The sequence below is a fragment of the Danio rerio genome, chromosome 13 (genome assembly GCF_052040795.2).
Source record: "Danio rerio strain M-AB ecotype USA chromosome 13, GRCz13ab, whole genome shotgun sequence".
NCBI lineage: Eukaryota > Metazoa > Chordata > Actinopteri > Cypriniformes > Danionidae > Danio > Danio rerio.
In genome coordinates, this window is record NC_141033.1 from 46052098 (window position 1) to 46073793 (window position 21696).

A 21696-nucleotide genomic window follows, 5' to 3' on the forward strand; every position below is an offset into this window, starting at 1 on the left:
AAGAAAATCAAGCTGTAGAATGGCCAACCCAATTACCTGACCTGAATCCAATAGAAAATGCTAAATAAAGATCAGATTTGATAGACGAGACTCACAGAACCATCAAGGTTTTTACACTCTGCGAAAGTCTGCGAAAAACTCACACCTGAGCAATTTATGTGACTTAATTTCTTCAAATGAGAGGCATCTTTAAGCTGCCATCACCAAAAAAGCCATTTAATTAAAGTATTAAACACGTTTCAGTAGTTCAGCATTTTTTCCTTGTGTCATTTCATTATTTCACACAACCCATTTTTCAGATTTGTTTTGTTTTATTTTATGTTTTTATTGTTTGGTTTTTTTTCCCAAAATCTGGTTCAATTCCATGTCAACAGCTCTTTTACAAATATTATTCCCAGAAAAACACATGACGTGTTCAATATTTATTTTTCCCACTGTCAGAGTCAGAGGCCAATTACACTTTGACTAAATTGTTAATAGCATAATTCTAAATATATTAGGATCTTTGTACAAGATGGTATTAAAAATGTTTGACAAATATATATTATTTTTATTGAATTATTATTTTTTATTTTTTTTATTATTATTTTAACTTTAAATATTCTTGCTTCATTTATAAGGTCAGGTTTGAGGTTGTTCCCCTAACACTAAATGAATTTATAAAACTCAGGATTGACTGCATTATTGTGACTAGCGAACGCCTTTTGGACAGAAAGTATTGTTTGTAATAGGGAGCAAATATTGAAATTGTTTCAATTAGACAATGTCTTATTATTGTTTTAAAATCATCTTAAAATAATGCATTTTTATTATAAAGTGAATAAAGGGACAGTTCACCCAAATGAAAACAACATCATCGATTATTATCATCATCATCCCCCATGTTTTAAACCTTTCGATATTCTTTATTCTGTTGAACAATAAGGAAGATATTTTGAAGAATGCTGTTTGTTGGAACCCATTGACTTCCACTGTAGGAAAAAAATAAATACTGTGGAGGTCAATGGTTACAGAACATTTTTCAAAATATTTTCTTTTGTGTTCAGCTGAGCATAAACACCAAAACTGATTTGTAACAAATAAAGGATGAGTAAATAATGACAGGGCGGCACGATGACACAGTGGGTAGCGATGTCGCCTCACAGCAAGAAGGTCGCTGTTTTGAGCCTCAGCTGGATCAGTTAACATTTCTGTGTGGAGTTTGTAGTTCTCCCTGTGTTTGTGTGGGTTTCCTCCGGGTGCTCCGGTTTCCACCACAAGTCCAAAGACATGGGGTATAGGTGAATTGGGTAAGCTAAATTTTCTGTGTGTGTGTGAATGAGAGTGTATGGGTGTTTCCCAGTGATAGGTTGCAGCTGGAAGGGCATCCGCTGCGTAAAACATGTGCTGGTTAAGTTGGTGGTTCATTCTGCTGTGGCGACCCAAGACTAATAAAGAGACCAAGCCAAAAAGAAAATGAATGAATAAATGATGGCAGAATATTAATTTTTGGTAAACTATAACTTTAAGTATCCTTACAATTTTGCGCTGGGTCTCAGCAAGTGCATAGTTTCAGAAAGACAAACCTAACTATACACACAAATATATCTCTTTTCAAAAAAACACACACAAAACACACCCAGGAAAATACCTCGAGCATGATATCAGATGCTGGTGTCTTAAAGGCCCTGTGAACGCCTACATACAGATGCATTTGTTTTCTAGTGTTCATCATTCACTGTCTCAGCTCCACATTTGACAACAGACTCCTGTTTACCTTTCACTGCAGCACTTCCTGTTGTTTGTGACCCGTCCTTTATTTCTTCGCAAATACAGGTACACCTTATCACCGAGCGCTCCTTTCTTATGCCTTCTCCAAGTTTCCGATCCTTTAAATAAGCGCCGGCTGTCGCTATGGTTGTGTTTAGAGGCCTTTGTGTCTTATTTAGACGGCAGCATTCATGAAGTGAAAGAATGAGAGATAGATAAACAAAGAGAAAAAAAAGTTACTTGGAGAAAGCATATCGAAGATGAAAGCTTTGCATTAAGGAGTGCAGATTAAAATAGGACTGTTATCAAGATCTGTTACTTAAATGAGCAACATTCTCCGAGGAAGACACTTCGCAACAGCAATAAACAAAATAACACAACTAAAATAATACATTTATTTTGTATAGTGACATTAAAAGTTGCTTTCTCAAAGTTGCTCAAAGACAAACACAGAACTACACACATGCGCTCTGCTCATGCAATCTAATCGGCTGTTAGCTGTGTGATATTTTGCAAATAACAGCACTCATCCAACCTCTTAACTCTTCACCCTTGTGTATTACTCGGCCCACAAACAGTAACAAGCAGAGGACACTCTACAGTTTGACAAATATTACAGCTGTTGGACAACATAATGTACTTTTGAGGCTTTTTTTCGTCGAGAATGTAGTTGTTTAGATTGCAACTATGCAGTTTATTATAAGGACAGTCCCTATTTTAAACATTTATAATTTCGGAGAATCAGCGCATTGGCGGCCCGCACCCTGTCAATGAGCAAAGCAAAGAAACTGAATAATAAGTTCTTAGGGGAGAAAAATTCAACGTAAATTTCAAACTACAGGTAAGTGACATTCCAAGTCGATCTCTTTCTTTTGTATGTTGTTGTGCTGTATTTATACCATAGTAATCTGGTAGTGTTTGCTTTGGTTTTTTTGGGTTAATTTTTGTCAAATCACAATTGCAACAGAGAAATACTGGAAAATCTCAGTAGACTGATAGTATTTCATGCTGTTCAGCCAAATAATTTTAAAATATGAGCAAAATCACCTATTTGTTCTAAACGGCAACCTCCCGCTCTCCCTTGGGAAGCCAATACGGAAGTAACTCTACTGCAATTCATCGACTCGCCTTTGGGGGCTGGCTCCAGGGAACGCAGATGTTTTCTGCCTGCAATGCTAAATTGGCCAATTTTACAGCTGAAAAAAACATGTTTTCAGCCTGGCGTTGGTGCATATAGCTAATTTTACCCTTCATGACAACTGTGAGGGGGTAAATTTTTTTATAACTCATCCGTTTCGCTTTATTAAGTATGCATAATTAAGGGCATGGCCACTTAAGTAACAGCTAAGTCTCACTGCTCACTGTCTCGTCACCTCAGTAATTATCAGATGATATGGCATGCTGTGTCCACTTAATTGTGCTCACAATACATTCACGTGGCCTCCATTTCCAAGTGTGTTGGGGGTATAGCATGTGCTGGGAAATACAAAAAGTCTGTGTGTGTGGCTATGCACCAGGTTCCAGGCAGCCGCTGCAATCGGATGTTATACCTAGGTCGGCGATCCGGGGGTGTTATAGACTGCACCAAAAAGCTGAGGGACTGGGGAAGAGTGGGGTTGGGGGGTGGGGGGTTTGGCGGGGAGGAGGTTGGGGGATAGGGGTAAAATGATGGGGGTTTTCCGGGACACAGAACAAAACGGGAGATGGGTTTGAAATACGGGAGTCTCCCAGGAAAAATGGGAGTGTTGGCAGGTATAGTTATGCCTGGATTTCAGCATTAGCCTTGCATTTACTAAGACTATATTTAAAGTATTTGGAAGTAATTTGCGTTTTCCTCCTGTAGAAAAACATCATAAGAACAATGCTTAGTGGCTCAATGTATTACAACAGTGTTTTAAAAATCTAAACACTTTATTGATATAATGTAAAACCAAGTACAAGTGGTCAGAACACAAACGAGTTGCAGGTAATGAAGTATTAAGCGTTTCTCCCAAAGAAAAGCCCATCTAAGCAAAACGCTAGCAGGTGTCTGTAGCTCTGCTCACACTCTGCCTCTTTGCCCTTATTTGGTCACCCCCGGTGGGTGCAAATGATGCGCGAACAAAAAAGCGACCGTTGGCCATGCCTACTTGTTGCTTCATTTGCACTCTTCAGTAACCTGTGGGTGACATCACGGATTCTACGTCCATATCATTTACAGTCTATGGTTTTGTCCTCACTTTTGGACTATAACGGAATGACCATGTAAAGGTGTTTTTTCTTCTTCTTCTTCTCTTCTTTCAGATGGAAAATTGTTGATATGTCTGTTGCTCCCCCTCCCCTGTTTGTTTGTTTGAATGTCTTTTATTTTGTTAATCTAAAGACAATAAAACGTTGATCACAAAACAATTAATCACTGCTTTAGGCATTACGCTAGAGAATCATTCAAACACTAGCTCTAAAGTGTCGTTTGTGAATTAGCAAAAGTTTCTGCTGTTCTGACCATTAGCTGCGGATGTTAATGAATGGCGAAAGAAAGTAGTTCCTCATACAAAAGAGTTTTTGAAGCTCCATGTTTGACTTTCTTTTTTTATATACACAATGTTGTATAAATGCAATATCACAATCGTAGCAGTGCAAGACACCTGTATATCAACACTCATGTGGTACCAAGGCACTCGTCCTACAGCCTTGAGCCTTTATTGGAAAGACTAAGGGACTGTTTCAATTGGATTTATTAATCATTCTTACCGTTGAGTGAACGCAAACTATGGCTGATCTGTTCAGCGGAATATTTGACTGTGTGTCACTGCATATCAAGCGACTTAAAATAATACAAAGCAATATAACTAAAGCAATCTTCATTGTATGGAGCGAGGCATTTCTTTCGCCGAACAGATCCGCCACTTTTGATGCTCATAAACAGTCATAAAGTCCTCGTGCTGCAGGAATTAGGAGGTTTGCTGAAGGCGCAGCTTTGCACCAGTGAGTAGTTTGCCTCTTTAATAAACTACGACAGTTTGTGTTCATCGATTGGTAAGAATGATTAATAAATCCATATAAAACAGTCCCTTAAAAGTCACGTCTCGCTTTCAGTTTCGTGCTTAGGCACGTTTTGCACTCACACACAAGCATACCGCGCCAAAGCCCAAGTAAACCGCGCTCACCTCTTTCAAACGGACCAGGGCCGGCCAAGTGAACCGTGCCTGAGCCAGATTCAGCGCAGTCACACTTCTCAAACGATTCGGGAAACGGGCCTGGGCATGGTTCGGATAGCATAGCGTGAGTAGGCCCTAATATTTTGTATCCACATTTATATTGTTTCATTTGTAACAACTAATCAAATACAAGAATGAGCTTATGAAATATTAATAACTGATTGTACTGTTGATAAAGTATACTTTATTTCATGCAAGCTTTTCTATGCATTTACTGCATAACAAATTACAACCCAGACTTTGTAATGATAAGCTGACTGGTTTTAATCATCATTTTATAAGTTCTTATTTTAAATGGTTTAATTTCAGCTGGCATTATTACATAATTTAAAGAACATTTCCCCTTCCGCACTTCACTTTTACCCTCTACTGTATCTAGGTTGGATAATGTTCCCATATTTGTAATGAAGATCAAAAGCTGAGGATGAGCTGCATATGACATTACATCAGCATTAAACCATTGATTCAATTGTTATACGTATAGAGGCGAATGAAGGGGACAAGAAGCTCAAAACGGCTGTGACATCACCATGTGGAAGTGCTTTGATGAGGATAAGGGCACAGGGACATCCAGAGAGGACAATGTTAGCTTTATTATGTCCAGTGGACCTGTATCTGCTGCATTTGAAATTCAGGGGAAGACGAGATAAGCATCACTTTCCCCTTACGGGCTCGTGCAGATTTGCTGGTTTGCAGTCCAAGAGCTTCTGCTCTCGCTGATCAAAGCCCACATCACACATACGTCACGTACATACAGAGGACAGTTTAGTAAATATGCTTATCAAAAAAGAAACGAAATACAAAAACAGAGTCTTAAGAAGAAGAAGTCTTAAAAAGTTATCTTATAATTTGGGCCGTTATTTTTGGGGTTAATTTTAACAAAACTCCAATTCTCTAATAAAAAAGAAAGAAAAAATTATATTTGTATATATATATATATATATATATATATATATATATATATATATATATATATATCTTTATATTATTCATTCACTCATTTATTTTTTTTCGGCTTAGTCCCTTTATTAATTCGGGGTCGCCACAGCGGAATGAATCGTCAACTTATCCAGCACTTGTTTTCATCTCTGGGAAACATCCAAACTCACTATGTCACATTCATACACTACGGACAATTTAGCTTACCCAATTCACCTAATCTGCATGTCTTTGGACTTGTGGGAGAAACCGGAGCACTCGAAGGAAACCCACGCGAAAGCAGGGAGAACATGCAAACTCCACAAAGAAGCGCCAACTGACCCAGCCGAGACTCGAACCAGCAATCTTCTTGCTGTGAAGCGACAGCACTACCTACTGCTCCACTGCGTCGCTGTGCATTATATTATTTAAAATGTAAATAAGTTTTATGTAATATGTAAATGATGTTATTAATTTATTGTATTTATTTTGTGTTGTTCTGTTTTTACGTTAATCCTCTGTATTTGATATTCATCTGCGTTATTTACAAATAAGAAAATCCGTAAAATGTTCAAATTATAAAACATGAAAAACATTATTGCATAACATATGGTACGACTACTGACTAGAATTTTCTAATTCATTTATAAAACAATTATAAAACAAAAAAAACAATTATAAATTTTTTTTAGGTTTTTATATATATATTGTTTAAATTCTAGTATTTAAATTCTGTACTAAATAAAATGTTATTTCTAATAGCATGGATTAGTTCATGAATTGTATTTAACATGATATTATTAAAAACAACTAGTAAAACTAAAGTAAAGGATCAGAAAACAGAAAAATCTGTATAAATGCAACATGTTTTTTTCCAGGGCATAATATGTTTTTAGAACCCTTTAGTGCAGTAGTGTCCTGAACATGTTTTTTTTTTTTTTTTTTTTTTTTTTTGGTGAAACTTATACAGGGGTCAAATAAGACATTTAATGCTTGTGTTATAGCGCCGCCTGCTGGTAAAAGCACACATGTGAATCAAAATTACAGGAATATTAGATTTAAAAAAAAGTTTAGAAAAACATTTTAACTTCAAACTAAGTCTTTTCAAAGGCAATTTATTATACATTTTAATATTTATTTTAATAAATCAATAATTTTAAATAAGTAATTAATTACCCTATTAATGACCCTATACATACAGCGGTCAACATCTAAAATGGGTAAGAACAAGGTAAAAATAGATTTTTGACTACTGTATACATACACACACACACACACACACACACACACACACACACACGATATATATATATATATATATATATATATATATATATATATATAGGTGAAGTCAGAATTATTGGCCCCTGACACATTTCTAAACATAATAGTTTTAATAACTCATTTCTAATAACTGATTTCTTTTATCTTTGCCATGATGATGGCAGATTTGTGCAGCTGCAGCAGTGATGCAGTCGATGTACCGGTCCATTGTGGTAAAGAAGGAGCTGAGCCGAAAGGCAAAGCTTTCAATTTACCGGTCAATCTACATTGCTACTCTCACCTAAGGTCATGAGCTTTGGGTCATGACCGAAATACAAAATCTCAGATTTAAGCAGCCGAAATGAGTTTTCTTCGAAGGGTGGCAGGGCGCACTCTTATGGATAGGGTGAAGAGCTCTAATACTCAGGAGGAGCTCGGAGTAGAGCCGCTGCTCCTCCACATTGAGAAAAGTCAGCTGAGGTGGCTCGGGCATCTGTTTCGGATGCCTCCTGGACGCATACCTAGGGAGGTGTCCCAGGCATGTCCCACCGGGAGGAGACCTCAGGGAAAACGCAGGACACGCTGAAGGGATTATGCATGTCGGCTGGCCTGGGAACGCCTCGGGATCCCCCCGGAGGAGCTGGAGGAAGTGTCTGGGGAGAGGGAAGTCTGGGGTTCTCTCCTAAGACTGCTGCCCCCGTGACCCAGCCCCGGAAAAGCAGCAGAAAATAAATGAAAGAATGACAGCAAATAATATTTGACAAGATATTTTTCAAGGCATTTCTATACAGCCTAAAGTGACTTTTAGAAGCTTAACTAGGTTAATTAGGTTAACTAGGTAGGTTAGAGTAATTAGGCAAGTCATTGATGGTTTGTTCTGTAGATCAAAAAAAATTGCTAATAAAGGGGCTAATAATTTTGTCCTTAAAATGCTATTTAAAAAATTTAAAACTGCTTTTATTCTAGCCGAAATAAAATAAATAAGACTTTCTTCAGAAGAAAAAATATTATCAGACATACTGTGAAAACTTCCTTGCCCTGTTAAACATCATTTATGAAATATAAAAAAAAATTCAAAGGGGGGCTAATAATTCTGACTTCAACTGTGTGTGTGTGTATATATACATACATACATACATACATACATACATACAAACATACACACACACACGCACACACACACACACACACACACACACACACACACACACACACACACACACACACACACACACACACACACACACACATATATATATATATATATATACATACATACACACACACACACACACACGGACACACACACGGACACACACGAACACACGCATGGACACACACATGGACACACACACACACACACACACACAATAACTATTTTCTGATTTTGTGTTAAAATGATGCAGGCAGGATTTTTGAGATTAATTTAATTTGTTTAGATGGTTGACTTAATCAGGCCATCTCACGTTTTATGACATTGATAAAAAATGCATTCAACCTTGATCAGATTTGGTGTCTTTTGGCTTACACAGAAAGGACTGTTTGTTGACTTTATTTTGTATTTCTCCTATATCTCACTTCCTCTCCCTCATCCTGCGGCCGGCAGATGTAAACTCATCTAACAGTAGATGAAGGACAGCGTGCTACAGTCTGACTTTACCTCAGTACCAGTGATGAGGGCTCCAACCCTGATGCTATCTGATTGCCCGTTCTCATCAATGCACGGTTCCTGTGTAAATCGCCAAAAAACAGACATCAGGATTACGATACTCTGTGAACTCTTTTTGATGCTCAGCATGGTCAACATTTTTCTATTGTGTTTGTGTGTGTTTCATCTTGAGCTTTGGGTATTCCAACATGTGAAATACCTACATGTAAAATATAACTGCACTCAGTTTTGATGTTTAATGTTCCTTATTTAAAATAACTTTTAACTGTTACCTTGCTGGGCTATTTCTACCTTGATGCATTTCAATTTATATGAATAAACCAAATAGATGAACACTGGAAATTGTTACTTTAATAAGTATGGGTAATCTGAAATTATGCCTTTAAATTTCAAGTTTTATAATTTCTATGAATCTTCAAATTTACAAATATTGTCAATATATGTACTGTACACTCTAAAAAAGTTATTTATTTAACCCAGAGTTAATTATTCCAACCTTGCTTCAATACACTAACCTGGTGGTTTAAAACAAGCCTGAAGAACTCAATTAGTTTATCAGGGGATTTTAATTAGGATTAAAGCTAAACTGTGCAGGGTTGCAGCCCTCCAAGAACTGAGTTTGACACCCCTGATTTAACCCAAATGGTTGAGTTGAAAATTATTTGGTGCTCTGTTGTTGTTTTTTAAACCTTTATTAGGGTTATTTATTTAATTTCAAGAGTTCCCACAAAGCTGATGATTGATTATAAAGCTTGTTTGCATGCTGTCCCGGGAGAGGGCCCTGAGCTTATAAGATCCTCGAGCCCTGGGCTCCCTCCCGTTGCAGGGCGAGAGAGGAGTTTGAGCTCAGGTAGATCTTGATGACTTCACCTCCTGCTTATTGTAGTTAAGTTATCTTTGATGATGGCTTAAGATTTGATAAGCAGATTAACGCAGTGGTCAAATCCTGCTTTTTTCAGCTTCGACTTTTAAAAACGGTCAAACCTATTTTATCTAGAAAAAATTTTGAAAAAATAATTCATGCTTTTATTACTTCAAGATTGGACTACTGTAATGCGCTATATTTTGGGATCAGTGAGACAACTCTATCCCGCCTACAGCTAGTTCAAAATGCTGCTGCAAGGCTTTTAACCAGCACCAGAAAATATGACCACATCACACCAGTACTGCGCTCTCTGCACTGGTTGCCTGTGCACTATTGGGTAACTTTTAAAATTCTTCTCCTGGTTTTTAAATCTCTAAATGGCTTAGCTCCTTCCTACCTGTCAGACCTGTTGACTGAACATCAGCCTGGTCGGTCTCTTCGGTCATCAAACCAGAGACTTTCATACATTCCAAAGTCGAGGCTGAAATGCAGGGGTGACCGGGCTTTCGCAGTAGCTGGTCCTACTTTGTGGAATGCTCTGCCCCTCTGTATTAGGTCTATATCATCGCTGTCTGTTTTTAAATCTCGGTTGAAAACTTACCTTTTTGATTTGGCATTTTATTAGTGAGAATAGTTTGTTTTTAGCTATAATAACTATTATTGAGATTTGGTTGTTTTTACCTATATTAACTATTTGTGAGATTGTTTGTTTTAGCTATAATTTTATACTTGTTCTTTGTGAGTTATTGTTCAGCACATTGGTCAACCTTTGGTTGTGTTTAATAGTGCTATATAAATAAAATTGACATTAAGTGTCAGATATGGATGCTGAGATGGTGTATTCAGAGCTTGGCTAAAAATATTTTGGATTAATTGTTTACGGTGCTTGTATTTGAACTGTGGGAGGAAACCAGAGGACCCTGGGAAAACCCACGCGAGCACGGGGAGAACGAGCAAAACTCAGCACACAAATGTCACCTGGTTTGAAGGGGAATTTAACCAGGGGCATTCTTGCTGTGAGGCAACATCGCTAATCACTGGCCACCGTGTTATCCGCTTGAAAGGAGGGTAAATAGTGTTGGGTGGATGGGGGCAGGCCTGTGCAGAGACTGTCCAAAGGGCATGTGCAGGATACATTTTTTAAGAGGGGGGGGGGTGTTGTTGACGCGCGCGTACTGTAAAGCGGGGGAGGGGGGAAGGGTTAAGCGCGCGTACTTAAGAGCGGTGTTGTCGCGCGCCTACTGAAGGGCGGGACGGAGGGTGTGTCGCGTCGCGGGGGCACTTTTGATCATTTTGGAAGGGCACTTTCTATCCAAGACTAAAAAGGGCATGTGCTCTGCACAGGTTGAGCCCTATGCGTGCACGTGCCTGGGTGGGGGTGCGGTCTTCAAGACGAAGATATTGACATGAGAAAAGTCTGGTTATTTATAGTGAGTTAAGGATCATCTGATAGGATAATTGTTGAAAAATATTTGGTGCTCTATTGTTTTTTTTTTTAACCTTTATTAGGTTATTTTTTAAATAAAATATATTGTAGATTGGGTGTCACAGTGGCGCAGTGGGTAGCACGATCACAGAAAAAAGGTCGCTGGTTCGAGCCTCAGCTGGGCCAGTTGGCATTTTTGTGTGGAGTTTGCATGTTCTCCCTGTGTTGGCTTGGATTTCCTCCGGGTGCTCCGGTTTTCCCCCACAGTCCAAAGACATGTGCTATAGGTGAATTGAATAAACTAAATTGGCTGTAGTGTATAAGTGTGTGAAAATGAGTGTGTATGGATGTTTCCCAGAACGGGGTTGCAGCTGGCATCTGCTGCGTAAAACATATGCTCGACTAGTTGGTAGGTCATTCCACTGTGGCAACATCTAAAACAGAGACTAAGCCAAAGGAAAATGAATGAATGAATATTGTCAGACGATTTGAAAGCATCACCTTTTTTTTATTTCATGTACAAAAAAAAAAATCTAAATTACAATATAGCTATATGTTTGATTAAAACATATTTTTGGTTTTATTCTGTAAACTACTTATGACTTACACTATTTTTTCCAGTTTAAAGCAAATAAAATGACACAAAAAGGTGCCATGTTTTTATAAGTTACTTATGGTTAACCTCAGGATCAATATTTTGTGGAATAACCCGAAAAAGGCTATAAATGTCAAAATATTTATTTTAAATGAGAAAGAAATGTTATCCCACCTTTACAGAATAAAACAAACACTAACAAAAAGAACATACCTAATACATACATAAGCAAATCCTCTATAATTCCAGAGAAACAACCATTTTCAAGTTGTCTCCCAGTATTTTCCATAGATTCCTTGACATTGAAGAATATTTTGACTAGATTTTTAATTTTAATTTACTCATTTTCAAGTGTAATACAGCTTTTCTTAGTTGTTTACACACAATTACTTGTACTTCAGACACAATGACTACAGCATGTAACTGATGCACCAACCCCCTGAACCAATTCTGCTAAACTACAAGCACAACACACTTTTTTTCAAAACACTTCACACAATTCTCTGCATTTGGCACAGTTTTCATGCAGAAAACATCTTGTTTTGTTTCACACTGTCATTCACAATTGTAAAGTCAGTTGTCTTACTTTGCATAGTAACTCATCACATGGGTAAACACCTGTCACACTTAATTGCAATTTAGAAATCAGAGCTGGTTCATAACTGGCTCACTGCCCACCCTCGTTTTTTAGTTGGTCTCCCTCCATATTCTCCATTTCTTGAGGAATTATTTTCTGCCTGACCGAAATCCACACTTTTTTTGTTTTTACTGTAACTGTCTTCTGATGTAAATACGTCTGTTGATGGTATATGTAGATCACGTTATGTGCAACTTTGTGTTGATTTGGATGAACACTGTACACACTGTTTTTGTGAGAAAAATACACTAAATTATATTTTGTATTTGTGTTTTTGTATAAAAACCGTATTCTAAAATATTTTACAATGCACTTCTGTATGCCTACTGTCTGTAGTCAGAGTAACACTGAATAAAAAAGGCCTACAGTAAGTCATTATGCTAAATGGAGAAGAAGTGGTCATAGTGCTTACATTAAGCACATCAGCGATCAACCAGTTCTTATAAATGTCTACTCATGTGATGTTTGTGTGTGTGTCATTTAAAAACAAAATACCATTTTGAGAAGCAATCACTGTGTTTTGAATGTAAAGTTTCATTTTGCAGGAGAATTGAAGGGTTTTGCCCAATGTGTGTGTGTGTTTATGACTTGTGTGTTAAGTTCTGACAATATGAGACATGCTTTTAGAAAATGTGTGTAAACAATTGGGAAAAACTGTAATAATATTTTAAGGTTTTACGATTTTTATTTATGGCATTGTACGCAAGAGGGCGCTAACAGCTAACAGTTCAAGTTAAATACGATCAAGGGATGTCTTTTGTGCTCAGGTAAAAACAATGAAATATATGTATATGTATAATCATATATTGGTTAATAATTGATGTTTGTTAAATAAATACGTCCTTCTAATAAGTTTAAGAAACAATATGTTAGGTCTTATTTGTTAGAAATCTACGAGACCCCAAGAGGTTTTATAGCTAACTTATGAATAATGAATTTTAACTTATTATTATTATCATTATCATCATTATTATTATTATTATTATTATTATTATTATTATTATTATTATTATTATTATTATTATTATTATTATTTAATGCTTAAAGAACAAAGTACAGAAGGATACAAATAAGGGTCAGGGGTGTACAAAAAATAAAATAAATATAAAGAAGACAAACAAATATATGTGTAAATAAGCATAATAAAGTATAAGAGCCTTGTGGGATTACAGGATCTTTAAAGTTTCAAGTAAAAAAAAAAAAAAAGGTTTTAATGGCTTTTTTATTAATTATTTAATGGCTAATTTTATTAGTGCTTTGCTCTATGTTGTTCGTAATGTTCTATTTGTTTTAGTTTAGCAGAATAAAATTGTTCTTGGTTATTAAATATACATTTTAACATACCTTTCAGCTTGATTCGCTTCGAGCGTTTGATCACGTATCCTCATTATTATTAATCACCTATGCATTTACTTGATTATGATTGGCAGACAAACGGAGCAGCCTTAACCAAAGTCAGCCAATCAGCAAAGAGAAGGGGTGTGATTTCTGAATATAGGCGTGGCTAGTTTGTACACCACCCCGTACAGGTATTGTATACACTAACGCGCTCCATCCAAACACAATAGTTGATTCGCACTGTTGAAGCTCAGTCGCATAGCGGATCTCATTATTATTTTCTGGAGTCTCTGGATATGTCTAAACGGCACGTCTGATAATGCTGGGAAGAAAAATACCTGGATCAGGTGTGCTAGGCGCGGGTGCGGGAATGGACCGGGGCAGGACAGGAGAGAGGCTGCACGCAGCGCTGGCCGGACTGCAGGAGCTGCACTTTCTGCGGGACAAACAGAGTGCCATGGTGCACTGGGCGCTGACCCTGAACAGAGACCAGCCAGACCCATCAAAACAAGAGAACGTGAGCAAAGAGGAGCTGAGGCTGGAGGCAACACTTTCTCTACTCAAACAACAGCTGGTAAGAAATCAAAAGAGATTCAAGATATAAACATTAAGGTTTTTTTAAACACATGCACTTTAAATGAAAAATGTAGTTGCTGAAATGTATACAGGGGTGAACTATGAAGTAAAACAAATGGAAATCTGTAGTCAAATATATGAACCATTTAGTTCATATGTATTATTAGCCTACTTCTTGTTTGGTTTCTTTTATTCTACCATTGAATCGACTATGTAATTAAAAACTGGGGTATTTTTCTAGCTTAATTATGTAATTGTTATCTTATTAAAATGAGGTGTAAGCTGGTTTTATATTTGTTCATTCGTTTATTTTTGACAATTTGTGGAATGCTACTTTAAATATTCAGTCATAAATTGCATGTATGATTTAAAGACATTAGTAGGCTGCTATTTACCTGATAACTGAACAGTGTTGTACTTTGACAGTTATTTTCCATTTAAACTCCTGAAATTATATGGTTGACCTCATATCCATAGATTATCATATTTTTTAAATTGCTTATTACTGTTAATCAGAGTTGTGTCAGTATTATTTAATGCAAGATGTGGGCCAAAAATGTATTTTTTTAAGAAGGTGAAAGTCTGAATATGCTATAATATAAAACCAACTTTACCTCAATTCGTATTAAAGGCTAAAGAAAATCTGGTTTGTTTTCGTCAAAAGTGCATAATGTATATAGCAAAAGGTATTTTTACTAGTGTAAAGTTGAAGTCAACACATATTAATTAGTTGCTTTATATTTGTTATTGCTTTTTATTGAATCTACTTTACAATTTAAGTCAATAGTTTACTTCCAATTGAAAACAGCCATTTTTCCAGCTCAATCACTAACATGTCCTCATAAGAGTTCTTGTGATATTATTAATTATAAAGTAATTAATTATTAAATTATTTAAAAAATAGTATTTATGTTATGCTATTTTAGATTTTACTTACCTTAGTTTTATGGAACTTTGACAATCGTATCTTCAGGAAGCAAACTGGGGTTAAAAAGCTTAAGTCATGTGACTATTTACACCAGCCAAGAAAAAAAATGTTGACAACATCAAGACAGTAAGCACTTCGATTCATATAGCTGCCAGTACTATTACTGGCTTATTGAAAACTCCATTTAGTGTTAACATAAAGAGATAAACGGATGTTATCTATTTGGTTGAATTTACAGTAAAAGTTTTTTTTTTTTCAAAATGATCAAGAACATTTTTCTTGATTATCAAAATAATTAAGACAAGAATGAATGTTGCTGAACAGTATCAGGATCACTTTGAAGAAAAGTTTTGATCTACTTCAAATGTTGACTACTGTAGATAGATATACCAGATGTTTAGTGATTTTTTTCCTCAGGTATTTGGCATTATTTTAGAGGGCTTTCCACTTTTCAGCAACAAATGAGAATATGTACATAACACACACATTCCCGTACAGCAGTGGCTATTTAATGGTGTATTTTGTGCATGGTTTGGCAGTGCCCTTGATGACTGAATCCAGTACTGAACACAGGCTCAGCTGGGGGTCATAGTGAGAGGTCATAAATCAAGGGCTCTGAGGGGGGCCAGTCCGTTTCTGATGATTAACCCAATTTAATGAGAATGGCAAAAGAGGAACTGTGGCCTGGTCGGCGACACAGATTTGACCCCGCAGTCGATGCACGTTTGAACTTTTTGGACTTTTGTTGAACCCTTCTAATGCTCAATGGACAAATTGTCTGTGATCTATAGACGTATAATAGACTGGCAGTAGTGGTCTTACACTATTTAAATTAATAATACAAAGAAGCATTATTTCAAAAGTGCAGTTGATATTATTTATAATAGAGCAATAAATAGTGCATTTAAGGGCCAGTTCACCCTAAAATGAAAATTCTGTCATCATTTACTAATCAGTTTCTTTCTTCTGTTGAACACAAAGGAAGATATAATGAAGAATATTCAGAAAAAAACAGCCATTGGTTCCCATAAGATGTTTTTGTACCTATTATGAATGTCTGAGCTATTTTTTTTCCAACATTCTTCAGAATTATTCTGAATAACCGTTAATTAGTATTATAAATGTTATATAAGTGGGAGTAACTGATGAGTAAATGTTTATTTTTTGGGTTAACTATACTTTTAGATTCTGATTGGGTCTTTGTAAATTAATTTCCCATGAAAAGATCCTGAAAAAAAACATGGATTTTTATTCATAGTGAATTACATTGTTCTAGATATGCACCGTTCTAAATTCAGCTTTGTGCAATCTCTAAAAAATAAAGGACGCATTAGTCAAAATGTCTTTGTTCCCTGGAAAGCATCTGGCAAATCTACCACCATATTTATCCGAATGTCAGCACCCAGCTGCAACAAACCCCTTATGTTCAGAAAATCCTTCATTATAACATTACCAGCATTATCGCAAAGGATTTTCTCAATTTAAGTGGTTTGTTGGGACCGGTTGCATTATCCACACAACCATCATTTACAGTAACACCCCCAGATAAAACAGGATTAACGTTCAGCTCTTTCACTAACCGGCAAGTACAAAGAAGATTTTTGTGCATTGTCAGAGTTTGCCACAGGCGTGACTTTACTTTTCAGTCAGCCTCGACAGACATCCATGCCATTCCCTCCTTCTCCAATACATGTGGTTTGCACAATAGTTTGTGTTTCTCTGCAGGAGAGAGATTAGTAACTTACAGCACTTCCCCCAAGCTACCCTTTATCCTTGTCTAGTTAATAGTCAACCGCTTTCCTTCTTTATTTGCTTCCTCTCTCTGTCTTTTCTCCTCTTGTCTACGTCGTATAACAGCAGGAGTCATATCAGCCATTAAAAGTCTGGAAGCATCCAGTTTTCCATGTTATCCAGTGGTTAGTTAGGAATGAGAGGGTATAATAGTTAAACAAAGACTATTGTGCATGACTAAATTCACAGTTCTCAAAAGTATTAGTCCCAAGAATACTTCTTTATAAATACTAAACATTGTATACTAAACATTGTATAGTGTAGCGGATACATTTTAGATTTAGTGTTGCAGCAATAAATGATGCATGGATATTCAGACTAATAGTTTTAAGTGTTTGTTGTACCTGCAGACACGTCTACGCAGACAGGATGTGGGATTGAAGACTCATCTCCAGCAGCTGGATCAACAGATCACTGAGCTGAAACTGGATGTGTGTAAAGCATCCACCGAACACCTAGAAAGTGACAGCAGACCCAGTTCAGGTGACTACACATGCCCACATATATATATCATGACTTCCTTCCTCACTTTAAGGTCAAAAGTGTAATTTCTGCCCCACCAAACAGAATTGGAAACAGTTTGTTTAAATCAGGGGTGTCCAAACTCGGTCCTGGAGGGCCGGTGTCCTTCATAGTTTAGCTCCAACTTCCTCCAACACACCTGCCTGGAAGTCAGTATACCTAGAAAGAGCTTGATTAGCTGGTTCAGGTGTGTTTAATTGGGGTTGGAACTAAAATATGCAGGACACCGGCCCTCCAAGACACCACTGGTTTAAATAAAAGTTCACTTGTAAATACTAAGCCAGCTTCCAGCTTTTTCAGACCTAACAAGACAACATGAAGCAGTTTTGGAAACTTGAACAAATTTTAACTATGCAAATTTCTTATCCCAGGGTTCTACGAGCTCAGTGATGGTGGTTCAGGCTCATTGTCCAACTCTTGCACCTCAGTCTACAGCGAGAGTCTCTCCTCATCATCTCAAACCAGTCTGCTTCCTCTTCTTTCCACCTCGTATGCATCACATGGACGTAGTAATTGTGGACAGACCGGTGTGTCCCGCCGTTGTTCTGCTGATGAGAGCACGGCCCAGTCTGATGCACCACGGTCAGGAGTGAAGCTCGGTAGCAGCCTTATAAGGACTGCAACAGCTCGAGCAGACAGAGCAAGACAAAGACCGGTTTCCACAGGTAATTATGAAAATGACTTCTTTGCGAAAGAGTATTGTTTATTTCGTCAACAAAAACTTGTGTGAAAAATGTTTGTTGTGTAAAATGTAGTCAAACATATAAAAAATTTAGATTTTGGTTTGAATGCCAAGCCATTTTCGTTGACGAAATATCACTGGAGCAAAGTACAATGGTTTATTCTCTTGTTTTTCATCATTTCGAATATGTTGAAGTACCTTGTCTTAATCTTGTTTGCTTGGTTTTTTTTTTTTAGGTGATCTTGACCGAATGATTGGACCTGGTTTTGGTGCCTTCAAATCCACAGATGTGAAGAGCTCCACTCCCTGTAGTAGTCCTCAGAATCCTTCTGTAGACCCCAAGTACCAGAGTAACCTGGTGTCTAGCAATGGAACAGAAGTTTACCGTTACCCCAGTCCACTGCATGCTGTAGCCTTACAAAGCCCCATCTTTAGTTGTACCAGTGATCAGGGAAGTTCAGTAGCACTTGATGAAATGCCTGAAGAGGAAACCCAGAACCTCAATGAAGATTCCACAATCTCCAGTTTGGTGGGATATATTAACAAGCTATTACAACGAAGTTCCAGTAGGGTAAACCTGTTAAGCTGCATTAAAAGAATTGAGACTGTTAGTGGCACACATGAGCAAATACCTAGATCTCAGGAAATGATCTACAGATCGCTGAATGGACCTCAACTGCTGGGATCACTTCAACAATTAACAATGCCCTTAGAAAATGCAGTGGAGACTGGAAAAACATCTGCACTAAACAACAATCAAAAGCAGATGGACCCACCTTGTCTAGGGTCCAATTTCAAAGAAGTTGAAGTCCAGATGTTGCATCATGGCAAACACCCAGAATCTTCCCTGGTTCTCCAAAATAATAACTTTCCCATAAATAATACTGCAGGCAAGGTCGGTGCTGAGTCTGATAATGGAGCCTCAGAAAAGAGGAGTGGACATTTTCCCAAAGACTCATCTGTGGTCCAAAAGCCAGTAGAGAGGAAATCCAGTTTTACCTCTGGAAGAGAGGGCAGTAGAGCTTCTTGTCATGATAAGAGCAGTATACCTCAATCCGAGTTTGTCCATGCACAGTTTGTTCCTGCAGGGTCTCAGAGGGTAAAGGTACGTCAGGCTGACAAAAAGACTAAATCTGTGAAACTGAGAAAGAAGAGCTCAGAGAAACCCTCAGCAAAGAAACAGCATCAAAAACCCTTGTCTCGAGAGTTCTGCAACAAAAACAGAACTGACTTGAAGCAGTCCGGCTCATGCAGAGGGAAAGTGACATATCTGGAAGAGTCCCAGGCACAGTCCTGTTCAGATTGCAGTTGTAATGGACTTATCAACTCACATTGTATCCAAAACAACCATCAGCAGATCCCATCTTCCAAGTCCACTAAGTCCCGTAAAGCACCTGAACCAGTGTACCATCCTCTGGACCATGCCAAAAAGAAACCTAGTTCTCGGAAATGGCCTTCCTCCTCTGAAATCCCATTGCCCCCAACTCTCCACACCCAGAGATCCAAAGAGATGTTAAACTCTCGAAAGGTAGCGATGGTAAGGAGTGTAAGTGCCAGGCCTCGCTCAGGTCATTGGGGGTGTCCTCCTCCACGAGCCCTTCCTCACTCACTCTCCACCTCCTCTTACTTCAGTTACCTGGAATCTAGATATCCAGCAGCGCCAGTCTCCAGTCGCCACCCTCCTCGTTGTGAGTCTGAGTTTTCAGAGTACTCGGCAGAGTGTGCGTCACTCTTTCACTCAACTATCGCAGCAAGCAGTGATGGAGAGATGAGCGACTACACTACAAATCGTTTTGGAGACAGTGAGTCCAGCCAGGGCTCTCAGACAGCTTCAGAGTCCGACAGCAGTCTCTCTCTGGATGAGGAGGACCTGCTGGAGGAAGAAGAGGAAGATGAAGGTGGTCTGGTGTGGGCTCAGGCTGCGATGGGAACCACAGCAGCAGGCTTTTCTCTGCAGCAGCACCATCGGTCCGAGTCAGCAGCCTGCCGCATTAAAGCTTCTAGAGCACTGAAGAAGAAGATCCGCCGCTTTCAGCCAGCATCACTCAAGGTTATGACTTTGGTGTAGCTTCAGTATAGCTTCAAAGGGATCATGTAAATTTTAAGCTTCACCTGAAATTTTGGACTCATGTACAGCAACGTTTTAACAAACGTCCACCAACCTTAACCAACTCCTAGAACTTTGGGTATTTTGAGGCTTCAAATCCAAAACAAATAAATAAAAAAAATCACATGCTGTAATGTCTGATTGCTGAGCTCCAGCTTGCTTAGCCCGAAAATGTCAATGCTTAACCTTTAAAATAATTGGTAAACAATAATAAAAAAAAAACTGTACTTCTCGACACCACCAATGTTCTCTATTGATATGTATATAAACTGTACAATGTAAATACGTTTTTTAATATCTGTACAAAATTACCTTGTAATCAAAAGTGCTGTGTAAAAAGCTCAAGAAAAACTATACGTTTGTGTAATTCAATAAAATGCTGTTGCTTTTGTACATTTGTTATTGTTGTGCATCTTTTTTTCCTTCAGTATAAATAATAATTAACAAACTTGACTTAAAGTCATTGTTTTTTTTTGTTACATTTTTATTATTACTGTTCATTTTTAAATTACAGCACAAATAAAACTGAAACATAACCATACCAGATCATACCACACTTTTCAAAAGTCTATTGTCCCACATAAGAGTGTTCAGTCTTTAAAATGAAGATCTCAGATGAAAGTGTTCAAGGCAAAGCAAAGCAAGTTTATTTATATAGCACATTTCATACACAGTGACAATTCAAAGGGCTTTAGATAAACAAGAATAAAAAAGACAAGTTTAAGAACATATAAACAGACAATAAAAATAATTAAAACAGATTAATATGAGTTAAATCAGGTTATAAAAGAATGAAAAAGAAAAACATAATAGTGAAATCTGTTGGATGTAGCACAGTGCTCATTCAGTAAAGGCACAGCTAAACAGATGTGTTTTCAGTCTTAATTTGAATGTACCTAATGTTGGAGCACATCTGACCATTTCTGGAAGGTGATTCCAGCAGCGAGGGGCGTAGTGGCTGAAGGCACTGTTGAATAGAGTTTTCACAGTAACTCTATTCAACAGTGGTTTCCAAACATGGTCCTGGAGTACACCGAAAAACATTTTTAAAGGCATTTGCACCACTTCAGGGAGTTATTGGTACAAGCCAGCATGCCAGTCCTTTGACAACTAAATCTTCCCCTCAAGACATTTTGGTGGTCACTTTTGCACTGTCACTTGGATTTAAGTAATGTATGCTGGACAACATGTTCCCCCAAAAGACATTCCTATAACTAAAATTGTTCCCAGTTCCTCCAATGCAAATTCACCAAAAAGCATGTATTTCCTTCAATAGTTCTAGTTATTATAAAAAGGTTCCTATGGTGTGAAAGCGAAAACCTTTTCCATTTCTGTGACGCTTAAGGCTGATTTATACTTTTGCGTCGAGTGATCGGCGTGAATCACAACACCTGCTTTGCACATAGTCGTGCATTTAAACTTCTGCGTGCTGT

At 37.6% G+C, this 21696-nt stretch overlaps 2 protein-coding genes across 2 annotated transcripts in view; one reads left to right on the plus strand and one right to left on the minus strand.

The window, feature by feature from the left end:
- LOC147841186 (uncharacterized) overlaps positions 1-13917 on the minus strand; it is a 27042-nt gene extending 13125 nt beyond the window's left edge. Inside the window, exons 1-4 of the mRNA XM_087279931.1 lie at positions 13899-13917; positions 13664-13702; positions 4896-4985; positions 1757-1919 (exon numbers count right to left, since the gene is read on the minus strand). Of these exons, the coding sequence (XP_087136057.1) occupies positions 1757-1919; positions 4896-4985; positions 13664-13702; positions 13899-13917 (311 nt within the window). The remainder of the gene's footprint in view (positions 1-1756; positions 1920-4895; positions 4986-13663; positions 13703-13898) is intronic.
- On the plus strand, positions 13863-20656 carry dact2 (dishevelled-binding antagonist of beta-catenin 2). Its single transcript, NM_001077794.2, is given in 4 exon segments — positions 13863-14231; positions 17303-17435; positions 17846-18139; positions 18393-20656. Coding segments are annotated over 4 exon segments (2514 nt in total). The 5' UTR covers positions 13863-13976; the 3' UTR covers positions 20225-20656.
- The last annotated feature ends 1040 nt before the right edge of the window (positions 20657-21696 follow it).